This window comes from Squalius cephalus, assembly GCF_949319135.1.
Source record: "Squalius cephalus genome assembly, chromosome: 2".
NCBI classification, from domain to species: Eukaryota; Metazoa; Chordata; class Actinopteri; order Cypriniformes; family Leuciscidae; genus Squalius; species Squalius cephalus.
Genome location: NC_137123.1, coordinates 33,459,663 through 33,482,280, shown reverse-complemented (window position 1 = coordinate 33,482,280; position 22,618 = coordinate 33,459,663). Strand labels below are relative to the sequence as shown.

General features: G+C 38.1%; 2 protein-coding genes across 24 annotated transcripts in view; both read right to left on the bottom strand.

Annotated features, from left to right (window-relative positions):
- Positions 1–10,667, bottom strand: part of kcnq5b (potassium voltage-gated channel, KQT-like subfamily, member 5b) — a 113,980-nt gene extending 103,313 nt beyond the window's left edge. For both annotated transcript variants that reach the window (XM_079851707.1, XM_079851706.1), the window contains exon 1: positions 9,810–10,667. In XM_079851707.1, coding sequence (XP_079707833.1) covers positions 9,810–10,162 — 353 coding nt within the window. In that variant the 5' untranslated portion in view covers positions 10,163–10,667. The remainder of the gene's footprint in view (positions 1–9,809) is intronic.
- Positions 10,668–15,779: 5,112 nt separating this feature from the next.
- Positions 15,780–22,618, bottom strand: part of rims1b (regulating synaptic membrane exocytosis 1b) — an 81,515-nt gene continuing 74,676 nt past the window's right edge. For all 22 annotated transcript variants that reach the window (XM_079849391.1, XM_079849394.1, XM_079849376.1 and 19 more), the window contains 6 exons: positions 22,397–22,614; positions 20,686–20,836; positions 19,847–19,953; positions 19,079–19,180; positions 18,721–18,860; positions 15,780–18,465 (listed from right to left, as the gene is read on the bottom strand). In XM_079849391.1, coding sequence (XP_079705517.1) covers positions 18,247–18,465; positions 18,721–18,860; positions 19,079–19,180; positions 19,847–19,953; positions 20,686–20,836; positions 22,397–22,614 — 937 coding nt within the window. In that variant the 3' untranslated portion in view covers positions 15,780–18,246. The remainder of the gene's footprint in view (positions 18,466–18,720; positions 18,861–19,078; positions 19,181–19,846; positions 19,954–20,685; positions 20,837–22,396; positions 22,615–22,618) is intronic.

Below are 22,618 nucleotides of genomic sequence, written 5' to 3'. Positions count from 1 at the left end.
ATAGGAAAAACCCAGACCAAATCTATATTATACTTAGCCTGGTTAAAACCAGACCATTCTCAGTAGTAACTGAGTTATGGTCTGGCAAAGCTCCATAGACAAATCATTTCCAAAGGGGCGTCACCAACGGAAGTCGCTCAAATGCCTCTGGGCGCAGTTGGATAGACCTAAAACCAATCAGAGTGATCGTCATCGTGTAAAGCCATATGCTGCGTCACAATTCGCCTAAGTTACACTACGCCATAAAAGTATGTACTCTTTTTGTGAAGAAAAGGTATTTACTTTTGAATGTGTAGCAAAAAAGTAGGCAAGCTTTGGGACATACTACTTCGTCATCTTTATCGGACGGATCTGTCGCGTGCATCCTGTCACTTAAACTGCCCTGTCAATCATCGTGTCACAGTTAAAATCCTCTATTAAATCTAATTTAATTTCCTACCGTTTCAGAGAGAAATGTAGTAGCACGTTCATCTGCCAGTGGGTCTTTCATGGAGACTGTCCTCATGTGTTTGCAATTTGAATATAATAATGCATTTAAAAGTTGAACAGACGTCGCTCAAATGCCTCTGGGCGCAATTGGATAGACCTAAAACCAATCAGAGTGATCGTCATTGTGTAAAGCCCGCCTCAACGTTTCTGATTGGTGCCGCGATTTCTAGGCCATGGAAATGGGCTTGAATGAGCTCTTTGCCAGACTACTTCTCGAGCAAATCTGAATTTGCCGGAAGTTGTCTGGGTTTTCCCAGGCTATATTATACTAGCATATTTGAAGGACACTTTATATGACAGTAGTGGGGAAAAAGACACAATTTTTATTGCAAATAAGCATTTCTGAGGCAATTACGGGACCAGTGGCAACCCAATTCTTTCAGATTGTATGTGTGTGAAGCTTAGGCAGAAGTGGCTGACGCCTGAGCCTGTCACAATGTCATGACTTTAATGCAGACTGAGGGTTTGAAGATAATTAACGCTGACCTGGGAACAGTCAAGGCTGGGCCGGAGTAAACTGAGGAGAAAGGGGAACAAGGAGGAACAGCATGGGGGAGGGTACAGGAAGTGGGGATATGAAAAAATATGAAGAGCTGCCCATGTGGAGATAGATTATAAAATGACATATAAGAGGACATATTTGATGAAAACACTGAACAAAATAAATGTGAAAATTTATTCAGTCACACACAATGAACATTATTTTATAATACAATTACCGATAAACATTTCCCATAACTTTAATCTTTAATGAAATTCTTTCATTTAAAAAAAAAAAAATAATGAGAAGAAAATCATTGGTTTGCTGATTTAAAAGCAAGCATGGGGCTGATGAAGCTCAAAACTTATTTGAACTTTGAAAGTATCTATACATAAAACTATACATGTTCAAATTTGCTATTTTATTGTTTTAATTTAGTTTCCATTACATACAAAAAGCCAAGATCAACAATTCTGATTCACAATTCAATTAGATCACAAAATAACAGCTTATAGTTAAAAAACATTTATACTAACTAAAATACAAAAATTATTAAGTCATCAACAAAATATCTGTCTCAATGCTTTAATAGTCTATTAAGTCACAATATTAAACACATGGTAGCAATAAGAGACAACATTTACAGCAGCTGCATGTTGCTCTGTGATCAGGGTCAAATGAACACAAAGGGATAGTTCACCCAAAAATGATGATTTACTCACCCTCAAGCTATCCTAGGTGTATGACTATCTTCTTTCAGACACACACAATCGGAGTTATATTTAAAAATATCATTGCTCTTTCAAGCTTTATAATAGTAGTGAATGGCAGTCCTGATTTTGATGTCCAAAAAAGTGCATCCATCCATCATAAAAGTAATCCATATGACTCCAGGGGGAAAGGCCTTCTGAAGCAAAGCGATCAGGGTTATTATAAGAAAAATATACATATTTAAAACTTTAAAAACTAAAAAAACTAGCTTCCGGCAGACGGCCTACGCAAGTCGACTTGTGCCAAAAGAGTAACGTCTGAGAGTAGCTTTGACGCCTCTCACGGTTCAAACAAACAGGGCTGGGCAACAAACTCAAGCTCCTCTTTCATGACCAGTCTTTTGTTTTGCCCTTTCCTCTGCGCTTCTGCGTTCATCAATGCGTCAGTTCAGGCATTACTCTTACGCCATAAATCGATGCGTACGGCCATCTGTCAGAAGCTAGTTATTTTAGTTTATAAAGTTTTAAATATGGATATTTTCTCTTACACAAACGCATCGCTTCGCTTCAGAAGGTCTTTATATACCCTTATTAAATATTCACCTTTTAAGTGTGTCTGCTGTCCACTCAAAAGCAAAACTTAATTGAATGTGACATACATGATTTCTAACTCACCCTTTTCCCATTCACACCAACACAGGCACACGCACATCCTACAATATAAGTTCATTTCTAGCAAATTTTCCATACTTCCAGGAGGAAAAATAAAATAAAGTTTTGGTTGGCCCACATCATGTAGCTTATTACAGAAACATGCTAAGGCCTGTTCTTTCTCACTGGTTAATAGCAAGAGAAGAGGGCAAAGGAGGATTAGATCAGACCCCAAAACCGCTCTGGGAACTATGGCTGACCTCTAAGACTGGTTCACTCTCACAGAGAAAGGCCTTAAATATGAGCTACCCTCTGACTTCAAACTTCATCATCGCAAATAAATCTAAAGAAATACTGAAGGTCAACAAATGTACACTATCTGGGAACATGGGCATACTTCAATTATGAATTCAAAGCAAACACACATGTACGTGATGATGCAAAAATTACTTTTGATATATAAACTGCCATTTTTGCCATCTAAACCATTATTGACTGAATATTTATGAAGACTCTTCTAAACACACAATTCAAAAGTACAAGACATTTTGAACATTCAGATTTTGAACAGACATTCATCAGACTCATGCTTGTTTTTCCATCTGTAAATCTCCACAAGTAACATGGTGAAAGGTGAAAAAAAAAAAAAAGCATTAACACTGGATTGTTTATTTTGGAAGGTATTGGGGGTTGGATTGGACCTAGTGGAAACGGCAAGCCAAAGCTGGTAAGAGAGGTTCTTTCATTTGGAAACATGCAAACAAGGCTCTCTCTCTGTCTCTCATTTCACACTCACACCCAATACATACACACATATACACACTAAAGCATTTATTCAATTGCATGCTTCAAATCTGAAGGCTAAACACAAGTGGACAATATTCTAAAATAATAACCAGGGTCAATATGAAAAAGTCAGTGGTCAATACACTCACACACACATACAGTACAGTGTTTGTGTATATAGGCCTATATATATATATATATATATATATATATATATATATATATATTCCTTTTTTCTAAAACTCAAAACAAAGATGAAATGACACTGTATGCAATGATATTGTTTTTAAACAAGCATGTGGCGTATCAAGCACACTAAAGCCCAATTTATACTTCTGCGACGAACTCACGCCGTTGCTACGTCGTAGGATGTGTGTAGCACACGTACCCTTCGGTGTACCCTGACGTGCACCTCTCCAAAAATGTAACAACTCGTCAATTCTGCGCGGACACAAGCGCTGTGATTGGTCTGCTAGAACCGCTCCCTCGGGTTTCACATGCTCCCTCTGCATGTAATTGCGTGTCAACATGGACAACAACGCAGAATGAAAACCAACGCCTTGCCTATAGCGTAGAGGTTTCGGCGTAGGTCCGACGCAGAAGTATAAATCAGCCTTAAAGGGATAGTTCACTTTGAAATTAAATTTTGGTATGTTTTAGCTTACCTCAAGGGCATCCAAGATGTAGGTGTCTTTGTTAAAAATATCAAAATTGAAACTACTGCGGAAACAAAGACACCTACATCTTGGATGCCCTTCAGGTAAGCTAAAACATACCAAAATTTAATTTCAAAGTGAACTCTCCCTTTAAGTGTTATTTCACAGGGGACATTTTCGAGTAGAACTCCAATTGGGGACAGGCCTTCAAAAACAGGGATTGTCTGGTCACCCTATCTAATAGGTTTGGTCCTCTTAGATCTTTTTTGCACAAACCCTATTCCATTCAAACCCTATTCCTTCTGTCCTCCTTTTGTTCATCAACTTGCATAGCGTTTTTTCCAACATAGACTCAATGGAAAGTTTCCAGATTAAATAAACACTACAGGCAGTGAAACACCAACAATTTGTATTGCTTTTCACACAAATTATGATGAAAGGTCAGATTATCAATTAATAAAGACATATTTTCATGCCGTTCCTTTCACAATATATGTTATGACCCCAAACATAGCTCCACATGTATGGCTGTTCTGATGTAACAAACTTGTTTGATTGCTCAACTGGTACAGCATTGCACTTGCGATGCAGAGTGCTTGGGTATTAAATGTGAATTCCATGAAACAAGAAGAGTCACAATAAAAAAAGCTTGAAGACTTGTAGAAGGAAGTTAAAATCAGCATAATTGCTATAGAAATTCTGTTTTTATCTCACATTTACTTTTGTTAACATTAGCGGTTAGGTTTATGGTAGGGTTTATAGGTGCCATAAACATTTTTAGGGCCACTCATCCAACATTTATTTTCCAAATTGCCACAATATGTACAACAACCAACATAATAAAACATTCATCTTTCAGATAAAGCTGAATAGCTTTTAATGCCACTCAGTGGATATTTCACTTTGAAAGTGTCATCAAATGTACAAGAAGCATGGAGAAACACAAACTGAGGCTATTGCATTTTGTTTAGTTGCCAGGTTAAACCATCACAAGTAGACACAATTTCACAGCCATTATACCAAACCTAAACCCCTGAAATAAAGACAGCATTGTTAATTTGTATAGGCATTGACAGAGAAAGAAAGAGAGCAACATTTATGCATTGTTTTTTATATGATTCATCTGAACTACAGGAACTGCATCTGCAGAAAGTTCCTCTGACTGTTCCTCTTCTCAGCTCAAATACTACACCTGCAATAGGCTAGTGGTTAATATACTCAACAGTGGGGGCAGCCCGGAGACACCAGGGAAAACACATAAAGTCCTGAATGCCTCATTTACTAAAACTATGATCTTTACAAACATATATGTGACTCATTGTGTATGTGTTTGTCTATTAAAAAGGAAGTTCGTTATGAGAAGAAGTACAGTTTGCCCTTTATCTGAGTGTATGGGTAGAGTTATATCTGCAAGTGCTCACAATGTGAGTGCGGTTTCACAATGTGACCGGCAGCTTCCTGTATGGTGATGTGTTAGTCTGTGAGAGAACGTGTCTGTTTGTAAGACACTACAGAGAGTGTCTTCTAAAACCTTAAACATGTGTATAACTGTCTCCCTGTTCAATGTGGTGTTAAAGTGAAACAAAGAGTTTGATTTGATCAAAATACCTTGCCTTTTATCTCACTACCTCTTTCACAAACTTTTAGTTTGACTCTCTGAGATTTTCTTTCCTGTATGCTACAAGAAAAATAAAAGAGCTCCCACACATATTCTTTTTGGCAACAGAAGCATAAAGTCAAAATTATATTAAAATATTTACTTTCATGTACAAGTATGTTCCTGCTCTTAAAGTGAGCAATTTGATATCACTTCACATTGGCTACTGGTTAATCCATTCACACTTCCATTTTCCAAACTGCCCGTCCCATGTAGGGTCACGGGGATACTGGAGCCTATCCCACAGGAAAACACCCTGGATGGATGACCAGTCCATCTCAGATATTGGAAAATGCTAACCAATAGTCAAAAAGCTTTTTATTAAATTCATATTCGGTCTGGCTGCATTCTGGTGTAGAACTCTCACTTTTTTTACGATCCAATCCACTCCTGCCCAAAATTTATTCTCATTGAATACCTTTTCACTTTTAAATACATCACATTATTGATGTAAGTGGATTGCGAATTGCAGTTTACATTGACTAAAGGGATAATTTCAGAAGAAGATATTTTGAAAAGTCTTTTGTCCTTCAAAAGAACGTCATTTAGGCCCATTGTTGGCTTTCACTGCATAAACACATATTTTTTTGTCATTTTTTGGGTGAACTATGTCTTTGAATATGCATTACCTGACTAGAAAACAGCTGTATAGAGGAAATGGTGACACAGTGATCTGCATATGTGTAATGTGTGGTATATGAGTGAAAGTGTGAAGGGGGAGAGTACGGTCAAATGTTACAGCAAAACAGAGCAGCATAGCCACAAAGAGGTCAATAACAACTCTACCTACAGACTTAAAACATGGCAGTGGTGTGTTTCATTTGACTTCAGTGACACACATTTAAAATATTCGAGCTGAGCCCCCTGGGTGAGATTTTTAAGATGGCCGTTATTTCAGAATGTATCACATTTCTATTTCCATTGAGACACCTCAAGTTTGACACGCCTCAGTTTTCACACCACAATGGCGCTTAATGACTGATGTATTGTATCAGTTTTATTTATTTTTATTTTTCATTTAAAATATTCACAAACTATTGATTTTGAAATAGAATCAGAGTCTGTTGGATGTACAACAGGTAATACATCCACTTCTTCATAAATACATGAAAGAAAGTGGCTGGTGAACTGGGCAAAGAATAGAGTAAACTTGACTATTAAATACAATGTGTTTCTGACATGAATGAACCGTTTTTTTCCCCCTGCTTGATTTTCTGCTTCCATAGACATCAGTTTGTATTTGACCAATTATAAATATTTTTGCTTGTACTTATGTGTATTTAAATGTCTGAAACCTAAAATAAACATTATGTGGTTGAAAACCCTGAACAGTTGTGAAATATGAAAATGCTCAGCGCCAGCAAAAGTAGATTTATTACGTACTCCTAGGCTAAATAGTTTTGCGTTGCACAATTAAACTTAGTTGAAACATAAATAGCGGCTTGAATTTAAAGGCTACTATTGGCTCATTGAAGATAAACAATATTTGATTAGGGACCAGACTAGAATGATCACACGTCAAAGGGTCAAACTATCACATGCCTGAAATGCCAGTGCAAGAGTGAAAACCAAAATGGTTAACAGGTTCTAAAAAATAAATGTGTCAAGTCTTAGACAAGAAGTGGAAGTGGAAGTGGAATGGGGGCAAAAATGCAAGGTCTCAAGACGGTTTTAACTTGAGCGCCACGTTTTTAGAACGTGTCATGCTCGGGATGTTGCAAAAGACACAAGACGCGAGCCCAGCGGTTATACACCTCCATCTAGTGCGTGTTTACATAGAAAAACAATGTAAAAGCGCATTCGAATGGAAAAACGCATTCGGTGTGAATGTTCTCTAAACAATGGGAAAATTGTGTCACTCAGCCGAGTTTTTTCTTTTAGCTAATATTATGATATTATGAGCACCATTTTTTAAAAGCCCCTCAGAAAAAAGGCTCTGCTCTCTGCCTGACTGACATAATAAAAGAGCAACATGGCCTCTGTCACTTTCCTTTCAAATGCCTGCTGACTCTTTCTCCTCTAGCAGCTGTCAATCACCTTCAAGTGTCACTTTTATGAGGCTTCGAGGCCAAGCATCTGCTGAAAAGCATCAGGGCTGAAGGAAGAAGGTGAAAATTCTGGGAAGATTGAGCTTTTAATGATTTCATTAGGATGTAATGTAATATTTTTTAACACAGAGTTGCATTGACGTGACAGAGCTTGCGTTCCCAAACTGCTTAGATTATTGAATCATTCTGTTTTGATTGAATTAATTATTCTCTTTCTCTCTCTGTGTCTGATCTATTAGTGATAAAACACATAATCCAGTGGGGCTCAAATGCACCTATAACTACCAATAGCATAGCGCATTTAGTCGGTTGTGTGACCCAAGCAGCGAATATGCTGGTAGCATGGGAGTAGGGCTTCCTGAGTAAACGTCGGGCTTCCCGGAAAAGTCGCACCGCCAAGTTTGTCCCAAGGATGTCTCAAGAGGAGTGCGGCACAACAGTGAAAGGAGAGGGTTTTAAATAAAGTGACGGTTTATACATCAGTGTGGCTTCTCTAAAGTAAATCCTGCTTCTGCTCAATATACTTTAATACATTATTATTGTACTTTGCTTATTGTTAATTAACATTCAGATTCACCCCAGAGACAAAACAGATTACATGTTCATTGCATTTTGAACCGATATTGTAATTTACACAAACTTGCAGGCATTCTAGAGAAAAATGCAGAACCATTTACGAAATAGATCTGACAGAAAATAATATCATAAGATACTAAAATATCTGCTTAATAAAAATAATAATAATAATAGGATGTCAGTTTAAAAGTAGCCTAATTAATAATACTCTAAATATTCCCTGATGTAGACCAATATATTAATCCTTATCGCAAAAATCTGACGATGATAAGAGATAAGGCAAAAGCCTTATCTCTCATACACTCACATAACACACCTCCTCCTTATAATCCTTCATTATCTGAAGAGTGCGGTGTTTGGGCTTGCAAAGAACACTTGGTGAGGAATAAAACGTATTGGGACTTGTCCTTATCCTTGTGGAACACACAACAACAAGACCGAAAAAAACAGTAACATAACCTGCCTCAACTACCCAGCCTTATAAAAGGCTCATCTGAGGACAAACAATGCAACACTAAGTGAAATTAAATCCTAAAATCAAATGGACTTGCGAGAATTTATGAGCAACTGCACGAATAAACAAAGCACTGAAGGAATGAAAATAAGAGCTCCCGCTTAAAGAGTTAGATAACATGTGCAGATGTTGAAGCCTGTTCTTGTCTTTCAGCAGGCTGTGCATGGACACAAGATTTGCACAAAACCTCATGCCATCAAATGACCTTTTCACATAAACGGGAAATTAGATTTCTTTAGGAGAAGAAATTTGACTGACCATGTCACAAACCTGGGTCACTTCTCATCTATTTGTGCCTTAAAGAAATTAAAGATGAAAAAGCATAAAAAAAACTCTTGACTGAATCCAAATAAAGATAAACTCCATGATGCAAGCTTATATCTTCGGGTCATTCCAGACCTGTTTTGATATTCCAAGTCTTTTGGAGTAATACAAAAGCTATATGTGAGGAATCCTCCAAATGTATGATGTTATGCACTGAATATCTTCCCCGCCTGTGGAAGCCATTAAGTTAAACTTGTGAACCAAATAAGTCTGTTTCATGAATGAAGACTAGGAATATAGCAGATAAACCGCACCACTTTCATGATATTGGTGTGGAAAAGAGTAACCAGGACATGCTGCAAAACTTCTCCCTTTGTGTTCAAGTTAAGAAAGTCATAGATTTGAAACAACATAAAAATGTTTGTTTTCAAAATAGTTCCAACATATTTGTGTCTGTTTGCGCCTGCATCATCAGTGTCTAATGAGAAGCTCTTGAAGTCTTCCCCATCAGACCACATCAAACTATTAGTCTTATTCTGAATGAACATGTAGCATGTCAGTTTTTTTCAGTAGACTACAATTCCTGCGTTGACTGAAAATTCAAGACCCAGTCCTAAAAGAACAATACAACCATTTTGATACTGTGATGTTTTCTGTGTAGTCTGTCAGCTGAACAAGCTCTGCTGTTATCATCTCAATACAAAAGGCTGAATAATCACAACATGAAGTTAAAGGCGAATATCACATTCTCCTTAAGAGAAATGTATAATTTGCTATTTCATTCCACATCTTGTTCTCTGTAGGCCTATATCAAACATACACAGATCCCACATCCCAGGGACGTTTCCTTTCATACGTGGCAAAAGTACGAAAAAAACTTAAAAGCAACAGGTACATTTTCTAGTTGAAAAACTTTGAGACATTAAGCAACGCTTTCCATATCACACAAGCACAATGTTAATAAACGCTGCACTTACACAAAAGCGTGGTAGATAAAAGCCCATGATCTGGGTCTCTCCAGCACGTTGTACAGGTAGTTCTGAAACCTCCGGTAGCGCGCGTTTCTCCGGCCGCTTTGCGCTCCGTACACCAGAGGCTTCCCGAGCAGACTCAGCCGAGCGCCCTGCTTCCCCCGGTCTCTTTCCGTAACCGATGCACCTGTGCCGGCATGAGATGCGGACAACAGGCCGTCCCCCGGCCGTGAACAATTGTTCTTCATTCTATTACCACATTCCACATTATTCAATCCGTAACTTTCGGCGTCGTGCCCGGGAGAAGTGTTCATCCAGAGGCCGGAGCCGCTCTCATCTCCGCTGTGGTTGCGGGGCATGGCATCACCAAAGCGGTCCCAAATACGCGTAGCATGCGTATTGTTATATATATATATCTGGTAGACGCAACGGGAGAGCCAAGAAACTACCAACGCGAAATGTCAAAAGGACTCAAAATATAGTACAATTATCCTTCGGTCGTGACGCGCGAACGCCACTTTCTTCGCTTCTATGGACACACTTCAGTAAATGGGAAGTGTATAATGTCACTGCTTGTGGCGCTGACCCACAAGAAGAGCCCGTCAAAGTGACTTTATGTCTGCAGTTGAGTCTTGCGTGTACAGCTCGTGTTACTCCAGCGCGCGCGCTTTTGATGTCGCTCCACTCACTGCGCACAGGAAATCAACTGTGCCATTCTGCGTGCTCGTGCAAGGGCACAAATAACGCGTTACCGTAATAAGCATGCAAATATTCCCAATCAGCATCCGCTGTCCTTTCCGACGCGAGCCTGCGGTAATTCAATAATGACATGAAAGGAATTTCAGTGTTTCGCCGGCTGATAATAAAGCTGACGGTTGAAGATTCATGTGTTTATATAGTCAAATGTTTATTTGCATAACAACTTGTTCTTGAAATCGTAGTTCCTAAAGTTGAAGTGACACAGTGCCTCAGTGACAGACCACAAGGCTATGCTACCTTTCAGGAATCAATCATGTTAAAAAGAAAAGAAAACGGATCAAGCGAATTATTAAGATGAGCTGTCAAGGCTTTAGCCCCTCAAATGTCAAAGCAAACTGATGGACGGGGGTCTCTCGGAAAGTTTTTTTCCCCCCTGCATATTAGGTTAGGCTACATAAGGAACGTTTCGGCGTTTTTAAACGTTCATTTGATTTCAAAATACACCAGAAATCTCGTTTGCCCAAATAATTTATATCTTAAAGGGACTTGGTTTGCACGAGGAGGTAACCATAGCAACACTATATGTCGGCTCTTTCAAAAGACATGAGACTACCGTCAACAAATTGAGCCCCATGACTTGCTATAGAAATTCGTTGTATAAGTGATTGCATAATTTAAACTCTGAATAAATTGAAAATTGATATTAGAATTAAATGTCTCCTTGAAGGCTTTGCAAAATATTTAGACTATCACATTTTCCCTTTTAGTAGGCTAGCCTAACAATTGTCAGACAGCCCATGTGACTGAACACTGAACCCAAAATAAAATCCACACGAACACTGTTTTCTGTGTGGGCATGCTCGCCCTCCCCAACAGTTAAACTCTGATCTACTGCTGTATCATACTGATCCATCTGTGAGCAGAAAAAAATATATGGCTACATGCTTACTATTCATCTTTTTATCATGGGGAATTCCACCATCATGCAAAAGAGCATTGAGTCTATTTGATTCTCAAATTAGACGCTTGAGTTTAACTGTCATGTAAAAGTCGCTGCTCAACTAGTGTTTAAGAGTGAGAAACAAAGTTTAATTAACAGCTGACCAACATATTTCACACAAGCGCAAGGAAAAGTGTAGCCTACATCCGTAAAAAGAGATCAAACGGGATGTAACGGCGTCAGTTAAAAGATTCCGTTATAAATCCCATGCAGCTGTCACTGATGGGGAAGCTGTGGCTTTCGTCTTCTGACTGCGTGCTTCCTCTAATTTTCAGTAGCCTACAAAGCGCCTTCTTGCGTTCAGAATTAGTTAGGCTGTTGTGTGGTACAGTGAGCAATCTTGCGCAGGATTTGTTCCATGTCCGTACTAAATAATTGCTCAATTAAGGAGCGTTACCAGGATGACAGATATTCCTTGTTTTTTTTTTCTCCACCAAAAATTATTTATTTCAAAAGCAATTAAATACCAAGACCTTTTAACATTTTTCCATGACTCACATCAGCATCGACAATCAGAATCTAGAGATATTTCTGTTAAATCTCCAAATACGTCTAAGTTTCCCCTCTTTTTTCATGCGGATGAGTGATGATTTAGCCTACATGTGGCTCATCTTGGGCTGCATTCCATTCGCTTCTCAACCTTAGTTAGGCTACGTCCAATGACTCAGACTATAGAAAGTATGAAAACATGCGATGGAGTTCCTAATTGGCTATTAGACATAATTACCCTCAGACTCACATTAATTCTCAATGACTAAGAATAGAAATATACACTTCACCATCTGCGTGCTACTGGACTGCTATTAATGAGACACGTACTGTTATGTATTTTATATGGTGAGAAACTTGAGAGAAAATGATCCAGTTAGGCCCACAATGGAATCATTCCTGCTTGCCATGTCCTCTTGCTGCAACCAGCACCATCACTTGCTATCAGTCACGAGTGGAGCACTGGAGTCATTGGCAGAACACAGAGACATGTATCAGGCTAATTGCTGTGACGCCAGTTTGCGAGGCGGCAGGGAAGGAGGACATGCAATCATGTTGCACTGCAACATAGATGGCGGACAACGTTATGTGAATTGCAAATTGTTACTTTTTGCTTCAGGCGGAGTTTAATTTTTTAATGGTAAGTAGGCCTAATTGCCTACATTAATGAGGTCTGGCTACTTAGGCTACAATCTCTGTTTGAAGTAGCCTGACGTGGGCATATTGGTTCTTGGGCTAGCTCTCGCTGTTAATTAATTCTAAAAATCTAAAATTAAGTTCTTGCAAACAAAACGAGCCCTGACGCTGAGAGTGATGAGTTAATAATTATCCACAGCGCTGACTGTCGGAAGAATTCTAACAAACGTCTGCCCTCTGCTGGTGAGTGTGAGGAAAACTGTCTCACGCCTCCCATAGGCACACGGCGACAATGCAGTCTGCATCGGTATAGGGCTGAGCGAGACTAATGCTGCGACCCAATTCGCCGAATACGCCCTAAAAGTATACTCTTTTTGTGAAGAAAAAGTACATACTTTTGAGTGTGTAGTAAAAGAGTAGCCCTAAGCTTTGGGACATAGCCTACTTCGTCATCTTTAAAGGGCAGCGCACATCCTGTCACTGAAACTGCCCTGTTGTCAATCATCTTGTCACAGTTAAAATCCTACATTCAATGTAATTTAATTTCCTACCGTTTCGGAGAGAAATGTTGTAGCACGTTACCAGTCGTGGGTCTTTCAAGCGGAAACTCTCCTTACATGTTTGCAATTTGAATAATGATGCATTTAAAAGTTAATGGCTGAATATATCTTTATATATCGAGTCCCAGCTTAGGATGCCTGATCTAAAGCTGTTCTCACGATTCTTAATGTAGCCTAATCAACTAATTCATGTAGGCTAATAATATTTTATTTTTATCCTTATTATTTATATAGTTAAAGTGAAGTAAATAGCATTTTTAGGTATGTTTTGCGACATTGTTAAAGGAGAACTCCGGTCAATTTTAACATTGAGCTAATTTTTTTGTAAATTTGGAGTGCTGTCAGTACAGAGAACAACGACAAAAATCGGTGTTGCCTACACCGTGTTATCCTCTTTTTAAAATTTGCACCCTGTTGACTTCAATGGGGCAAGTTTTAAACCTGCTTTTAGCCTCTTAACATCCTTGATGTGTCATTACAAGTGCCCAGCCATTGTGAGTGATTCCTTTAGAGTTAACACGGGTGAATCTGACTGCAGTAGATGTGAAATATATGAATAAAAATGATGTTATTTCAGCCAGCGCACATACCTGTATTTTCTTCCTGTTTTCGGTCAAAGTCCATAGTAGTCGATTGTCGAGTTCACGCGCGTGATAACCTATGCGCGTGAACTCGACAATCGACTACTGTGGACTTCGACCGAAAACAGGTACACTTCGCTATAGAACCATAGACAGTATAAGAAATGGACACAGCGACACCATCTATTCAACGGAGAAAAGTGAAGTCAATTAGAAGCACTCTCTTCCTGATGGCTGAGCGTACTGCGCAGACTCAAACTGAGCTTGACGGCGTAGATGTGACGTGAGCAACCTGTCTGTCTTCTAGTAGCTGTGCCAAGAGAAATCTGAATCATTCCCCTCCGAATCTTGCAGAGACTTTGAGTAGGAGCTGTCCATGAGCTAGGAGCAGGAGCAACTTTTGGCAAATATTCTGATGAATTATTTTGTCATTTTGCCTCCACGTCCCTCCGATTGCCCGCAAGCTTCTCCTCCTGTCTATACGGTAATGTTTCTACTATGCGACATAGAGTCGTGTGGTTATGATGCAATTGTTAGCCTATTTTTACAAAAACGGCTTCTACAGGGCCATAACGGAAGATACAAATGGAGTCTTTAAACGCCTCAGATGTGAAGTTATTCGCTGTCAAAGTGACGCCAAAATGAATGGGAGTCAATGGAATGCTAACAGCAGGTGATGGCTTGCTAGCCAATGGCTGCCCCCATGGAAGCTATACGCTTTCCGGGTGCTGGCTTACCCCCTTGTATAGAACGCGCTTGGCGGAAGTAAAGATGCTGGCTGAGATTCTACCGGAAATACGTCAGCAGCGTTCGTGCATAGAGCGTATTGCTTTTTCCATATATTTGTTTCCATTCACATAATACAACGTGAAAACCCAGAGAGCTCAAATTCGGATGAGGAGGTCCCACGGGGACCCTTGCCCGAACGCAAGAGTGGCGGGCCTCAGGGATGCCCCCTACCGGATCGCTGCTCGCTTTGAATGGCTATAACTCGGGGATCAGGGCGAGTTGGATACGTTCGAAAGGCCCCATCCAGCACTACGATCGATTAGAGTTTGGGGAATATTGACCGAGGGGTTCTCGAGATATAAGCCCAAAAATGTGCGCCTTTGTAGCGGTCAAAAGATTGTAAACATTGCTATGTCTCTTATGCTCATCAAGCCTGTATTTATTTTATCAAAAAAAAGAGGAAAAAACAGTAATATTGTGAAATATTATTACAATTTAAAATAATGTTTTTTTTTAGTTTAATGAACTTTAAAATATAATTTATTTCTGTAATTATTCCTTCAGAAATCATTCTAATATGCTGATTTGATACTGTGCTGCTTAATATTTTTTTGGAACCTGTGATACTTTTTTCAGGATTCGTTGATGAGTAAAAAAGAACAGCATTTATTATTAAATCTTTTCTAACAATATAAATCTTTACTGTCACTTTTTTATCAATTTGACACATCTCTACTGAATAATAATATTATTAATAATAATAATATATATACATTTTTAAATGTATTTATTTATTTTTTAAATAAAGACAAAAAAAAAAAATGACTGACCCTAAACTTTTGAACGGTAGTGTATATTGTTACAAAAGATTTCTATTTTGATTTCTAATTCTTTTTTTCTTTTTATTCATCAAAGAATACTAAATCACAGGTTATAAAAAAACTATTAAGTAGCACAGCTGTTTCCAACATTGATAATAAATCAGCATATTAGACTGTTTTCTGAAGGATCACTGAAGACTGGAGTAATGGCTGATTAAAAGTCAGCGTTGCATCACAGAAATTAATTATATTTTAAAGTATATTCAAATATAGAAAAGCACTATTACATGATAAATGTATGGGTTCAGAAAAGTCTGAGGTCAAAAGTGATTAAATGTATTTATTTTAAAACTCTAATCTAGTGTTTCTCAAATCTGGGATAGTATATGGGCTGAGGTTTGTTTGTTTAACCACTGTTGATGAATGAAAAGTGAAATGAAAAAGAGAAGAACATAAACATTGGGTTGAAAATTTCTTCCACACACTTTTTTCTTTTATTTGGAAATAATAAAAATTAACTTTTTTCTTTTTCTTTTAAATATAAAACATACACACATCATATGAGCCACACCTGTATACAAACAGAAATGTTGCAGTGAATACTTTTTCTTTTTCATCATCTCAGTGAAACACATACTAGAAGTTGTAAACAGTCAGCATTGTTTTCCCCTCTACTCAAGAATACTGATCAAGTAAAATAAAACCTGTCTCATGAAAAAAACAATCTTTTTTTTTCTTCTGATTTCGTGTTCATAGCAGAGGTGAAGAATTTGGCTCGAAAGCACAGAGAAAATGACGATCTGGCTACAGCTTTAGAGCGGAGTGGTTCGGCCCTCTAAAAGTGACAGTGAGCGCTCTAGATTTGGACCCATATGATAATAAAGGTGTCCGCTCAGCGGTCCCATATTGGGATGGTTGTTCTCAAAAGTAAGCCTTGGCCCCTTTGCAAATATGGCTTAACCACATGGTTATCTCATTTTTACAACACATGCGCTAATTAGTCTCTGTGCATCTACATTTATATTTAACATGTATACGGTTATGTATGTATGATATATTTTTGACATTTCCTGTTTTGATATCGGTATACTCTTGAATAACTTGATGGGATGTATACACATTTTATAGGTTAATTTCTGTGGTTTTGAGGTAAATTATGATTCAGTAAAATCTGTAAAACAGGAAGGAGGTTAGCTTTTGTTCAGTGTTACAGTACAGCACATTTCCCCAAAGGTATATAAAAGACTAAAATAAATCATTAAAAACTTGAAAAAAAAAAAAATGTTGCAACATTCAGCACCGAATGGAGGACATGGACTATTTTTTTTTAGCTGATCTGAAAAGTCTGAGTGAAAGCAAATGGCTTCTTTTTCTTGGTTTATCTCTTATATTCAAGTACAAGCAAACTGTACAGTACATGCAACATACAAGCTGGCCTACAGTATGTTGAACTAACACATATCTATTTCTGTTACTTTTTAACATTTGTGTAGTCTGTTTTACAAAAATGTGCATGCAGCTGGGAACTGATCCGAGTCATGCTGCTCCACTGCACTGGAGGGAGGGGCCAGTGGCCTGATAGATGATTGGTGTTTATGCTTGTGATGGCAAAATCTGATTGGTCACTTCAACATTTACAGAGACCCACAAGAGGAATTAGCATTTTTTCTCAATCATTTAAAAAAATCAAGCTTTTGTGCTTGCATTATTAATTTAAAATAAAGACATATGTGCAAGGGCTTGTTGAAGAGTTTGAGTCAATCGTGTGACCACAGGGTGGCATAAGTTAAAAGTGGCTTTTGCTAAACCATATATACTAAAAAAGAAAATGTACATTTACGCAATCACTTACCATCAAACAAATTAAAAAAGTTAGTTTAGTGTCCAAAAAAACTATATGTATCAAGATTTACTCAACAGATGAAAACATAGTTGTATAGATTTCTTTTACCAAAGACCCTAAATTAGAAAACTTACATGTACATAAATATGTTTACCTTGGTACATAGTGTTTTTTCATTAACTAAATATATACTTTTTAATAGAATTTAATGGTAAGTGTAAATACCTACAAATCTGATTGAATTCACTGAATAAGATGATGTATGCAATGTACTGTAGGATCATGTAATCGTTTCAGTTAACAGAAAATAAAAATGTATACTGTGCAAAGACGTGTATTTTTCCAGATACATTGTCTTCAATCTCTTTTTTAGCATTTCTTGTCATTTTCACAGCACATTGGACAACACAAACCAATTGATTTTCATAAAATGTGCCAGAGGTGTTAAAAATAAATAAATAAATTAAACTAAACAAATATAAAATAACTTCTAGAAGAGAGTGGCCTCTGCTAGCTGTCACAAGCATTGAAAACAGAGGAACTTTTTGGAGGATATGAACCATGGCTTTGGGTCCTCCAGGTTTAGGCACCAAGAAAGGCCCTGCCCTTCCAGACAACCTCCCCAGGGGACGCCCTACGTCTTTCCAGTGGCTGACCTTTGACTTTCAGTACAAACAGGGTTTAGACAGGGCCTCGGCTGAGGCCCCACAATCCCTTGGTCAGAGGTCACCTTTGTTTTTGGGCTGATACATTCTGATGCTCTGTTAAAAACTAGCTAACTTACATTTCTTTAATGAAGACTTGACAGAATATCACCCTGCTTTCTATGTCACCCTAAAGCGGTGCTTCCCACGTGCTAGTGTGCCAGACAGCACTAAGTCTCACGCAACAAACAGTGAGAGAAACAAACGAATTCGGCAGAACACGTGCTACCCACAAAGAGGAAAACATAAAAACAAAGTCACAGGAGTGATTGTCAGATTTTAACAAAGCTTTGTGTCATTTCATCGCATTTTCTGCCTGGCTCTTATTGTTGTCTTGTTGTCTCTCAGCTTGTATTGACTGTGCTTTATATTGTTAGTCCACTACGATCGAACTCCCGGAGGTGCCGGTGAATTGTCCAGGGATGTCTGAGAAGCACGTCGAGTTATAGAGGCAAGAGTTGGGTCGACAAGGGAAGAAGGCGGGAAAAGTTTGTACCAGCCAATGACATTGCTGGAGAGGTCCAGCTCCTCTAGTAGGATTTGTGCAACTCCCATGAAGGATTTGTGGTCCATTCGCCCATAATCTCCCCAGACAATTACCTAATAGGATGAAATCAACAGTTTGTTTATTGATTCATCAGTGGATGGAACTCTCAGGTCACATAATCAAAGTTAATAATATCTAATCTCAACAATGTGATCTATTTAAACTAGACAATTGTCTTTTTCATGCAGCCCTTGTGGGCTTCAATGACATTTTCTCACAGAAGTTCTGTTCAACTGCCTCATCAAGTGGATAGAATCTGCAAAAATAAACTAAACGTAGAAAAAAGACAAAAAAGCCACATGACTCACTTGTAACACTTTACCCTGCGGACTTTCTTCAAACTGCAGTGCTTGCTGGTACAGCGGGTCGAGTGTCTTGCGTGCAATTTTTGTCTTCTTCTTAGCTACATATGCCCCATTGTGTAGAAGATAGACTTTGACATATGGAGCTATGATCGAACAGAATGGATCAAATTAGGCAGGTATCAACACAATGTATACTACTGACATTACTGAACATATCAAGTATGACTAGCTCTGGCAAATTTGTCTGTTTTCTGTATCACCTAGATCTGCTTGATGAGTTATGTGGCTGAGTAATATGATACTGTACATATGGAGTTAGAATCACAAGCTGTGAGTTCAGAATACATCAGAAAGGACTCACCAGGGAGTGATTTGGATCCTGGTTTTTGGATGAGACCTCGTGCTCTTATCACCTCCACCTCCAGCTGGCCTTTCTTATTCACCATGCCAATCTGAATGTCACCTGGACATCACAGAATAAAAGTGGCCATTTTATTTAAACGGTACATTTGCTTAATGGATTTATTCAAATGGTTCATGCAAAAACATTATTTGACATTATTTCCCTTTTGTATTTTGAACTGAAGTCAGTAAATTAGGACTGTAAATGTAATGTACTGTTTTTAGTACAAATATAGAAAAAAACAACAACTATACATCTAGATTACAACATAACTGTTTTTAACTTGACGCAAGTCTTGAAAAGAGACGCTAAAAACAGTGTGACACGATACAGTGGTAAATTATGTCCATATGACAGATTTTATAGACTGATGATTAAGAAATAGCATAGACGGATCACTGAAATGCATCCAATGTGATAGTCTCTAAGACTATCTTATAAAGAACTTGATTGCTAAAGGAATTGCTATGAACTGCAGGCCAGCTTATTAAATTATATGTAATTTACAGTATTGTCTTTTAATTTGTCTACTTCGATAACATAATAGCTTAAACTTATATTGGTTCTTCGCTAATTTTTATATACAGTGTGCAGTTACTTGTGTAGTTAATCAGATTAATCACAATCAGTTGCATAAAACTGAATAAAAAATGGTAAACAATTGACAGCAAATGGGATAAGGATAGGATGCTACAAGGGAGAAAGTCACAAAGAAGAAAATCTTACCAATTGCTGGTGTGGCTAGGGTTTGTCGACCAACTAGTTGAGCAGGGCCCAGTCCATCCAGGAAGTCACTGAACTGAGTCTCGACTCGAACTGCTGGAAAAATTTGACTGACAAAGACAAACATTGTAATGAAAAAAGGTGTTGCAGGTGTTGTTCTTACTGACTTATAGAAGATTCATAAAAAGAAAAAAATCGGAGAGTTTTGGAGATCAATTTATTTTTTAATTGGTCTCTTTTAAATGATCAATGTATCCAAAGTATGTGGATTTGTATTCAGGCATGGTGTTCCCACAAACCGAAAGTTTGTGTTACAAAGTTGAAAGTTGAGCTAACTCGGGTACATTTACATTGTTTTAATGTTGATTAATGTACACTGTCCCCTTTCAAATAAAGAATAAATGAAAAAAATGAAGTCTTTTTGAAGCATGTTTACATGTTTATCCATAATGGCAATGCCTGACTGACTGTTGTTTGGATAAAAGGAACAGCACTTAATGAGGCTGCTATTTCTAGAAAATAATAATCCCGGTTTAAGATGGGACATTTCAGAAAGGAAAAAAATATGGAAAATGGAAAATTATTTTGGATCATTGTAAATACAGGAACAGGAAATTGCTCCAACCGACCCTTGCTTTGGGACAGACATGTACATACAAGAACTGGCAATTGGTATGAAAAGATAACAAGAACAAATTTTTCCATGTTGTTTTAGAGAACGCGTAACAGATGTTTGGAGAAGTGCGTGACCAATGCAGTGCCAATCTTGTTCTCATGGCTGGAAGTGCTGCATTTAAAAAATTACAAAATATAATCTAATAAAGCACGAGAAGGAAACTTACCTGCCCTCTGAGTTGTAGCTGTTCATGCTTCCGTTGTTGGATTCTCGGCTGGGTTGACGACTCATATTCCTCTGCAATTCCACAGCCATTCCCGTCTCCTGACTGCGCTGGATTGTCCCTTGACTGCCCTTCGACTTCTTATTGGATGCCTCTGAAGATGGACAGATTCCACAAACAATAAAGAAATGTACTTTTAAGAGAAGTTTGTATCACTCATTTGGAGAGAAAAGAAAAAAAAAATCTGTATCTCTCCAACATAAATTTTTAAAGAGTTCAATGAGATCAATGTCCTATCTAAACAATTCCGGTCAAGCTGCACACTATCTTTTTAACATGCTACATCCTTTTGGATGTTTGAACCAGACAGCGAAATAATTTGACAGTGCTTGTAGCTCCCACTGGGATGAGAGCTAACCGTACTGCGTTAACCACCCCTTTATCTGTCTTAAAAACAGATGGGGGGGGGGGGGGGGGGTGAAGCATGTCTCCTCCTGAGTCACTTTTGTCTTACATAAAACAGAGAGAGTAAAATGCAGATCCCCCGCAGGTCTTACGACGACTCTAATGTGCTTTCAAGACTTTTTCAAAAGAAACAGGCTCTGTGGCAGTGGCATGAGTCGCCTGATGGAAAGTCTTATTATACCAAACAATGCAGTCAGTCCTGACATCTGAAAGTACTAAAATGGCCACAGGTGCCCCTTTTGAAAAGATGCTATTCAGGTTTGATAAGGACAAACAAACCATAGCTAAAGCATATTTGAACTCGTAGCAGGATACTGATCAAAAGGGTGAAACAGGAAAAGTAGGCTTAATGTTTATGACACTACGTTTTGTGTGTCCTCTTGCTTTGTCTAGTGAACAACTTCTTAGGACAAACACACGCTAATTTATTTAAAAAAAAAAATTATGTCAGGTAACCTAAAAAAACATCTAAACAAACTTTTTTAATTGAAGTACATTTTGGGGTCTTTTAGATTTTCTAAGTCACTTATGTTTACCAAGGCTGTTTATTTGATCAAAATACAGTCATTTTATGAAATATTATTACAATTTAATGTAGATCTGTTTTCTAATTTTATATCTTGTGATGGCAAAGCTGAAGTTTTAGCAGCCATTACTCCATCAGTCCTCAGTGTCACATGATCCTTCAGAAATCATTCTAATATGCAGACTTGGTGCTCAAGAAACATTTCTTCTTATTATGGGTTTTTTTATACAACAGTTGTGCTACTTAATATTTGTGTGGAAACCATGATACATTTTTTTCTGGATTCTCTGATAAATAAAAAAGTGTGAAATATTGAAATGGAAATATTTGCATCATTGTAAATGTCTTAACTGTCACTTTTAATAAATGTAAAACCTGATAAAAACCTGATTTCAACAAGTACAACATGTTCCTGGATCAATATCTTTGTTGATCCTGGAACAACATTCCAATCAACCAATCAGATTTGAGAGACAAGTTTACAGTTTATCTTAAGTTTAGGCTTACAACCAGGGTTAGGAGCTTCTACATACAGTAAGTGTTATTCACCAATCATTTCCCTCTGCTTTTAGGGATAACTTATGGATAGGGTTAGTTTTAGGGGTAGGGATATGGTTAGGATTAAATTTTCAGACAGGAATGTTGTTCCAGGATCAACAAAATATGTTGACACAGGAACGAGTCTGACTCAGCAAAATCAGGACGTGCGCAAAAGACACTGACCCGTTTGACTGATCTGTGAGGTGCTTCGGCTGCGACGGTTTCCCACAATAGCCACGAATCGAGCGTTGAGGCTGGAGCGACGCTTTTTAGCTCCGGTCCCGACTGTTCCCAGAGCAGTGTCAGACTGGCTGCCGTCTGTTCGCTCTGATGTATTAATGTCACCGCTAACACTTGTGCTCTTTAGCATATTCCGACCAGATGAGGCTCTGACTTGATGACTGT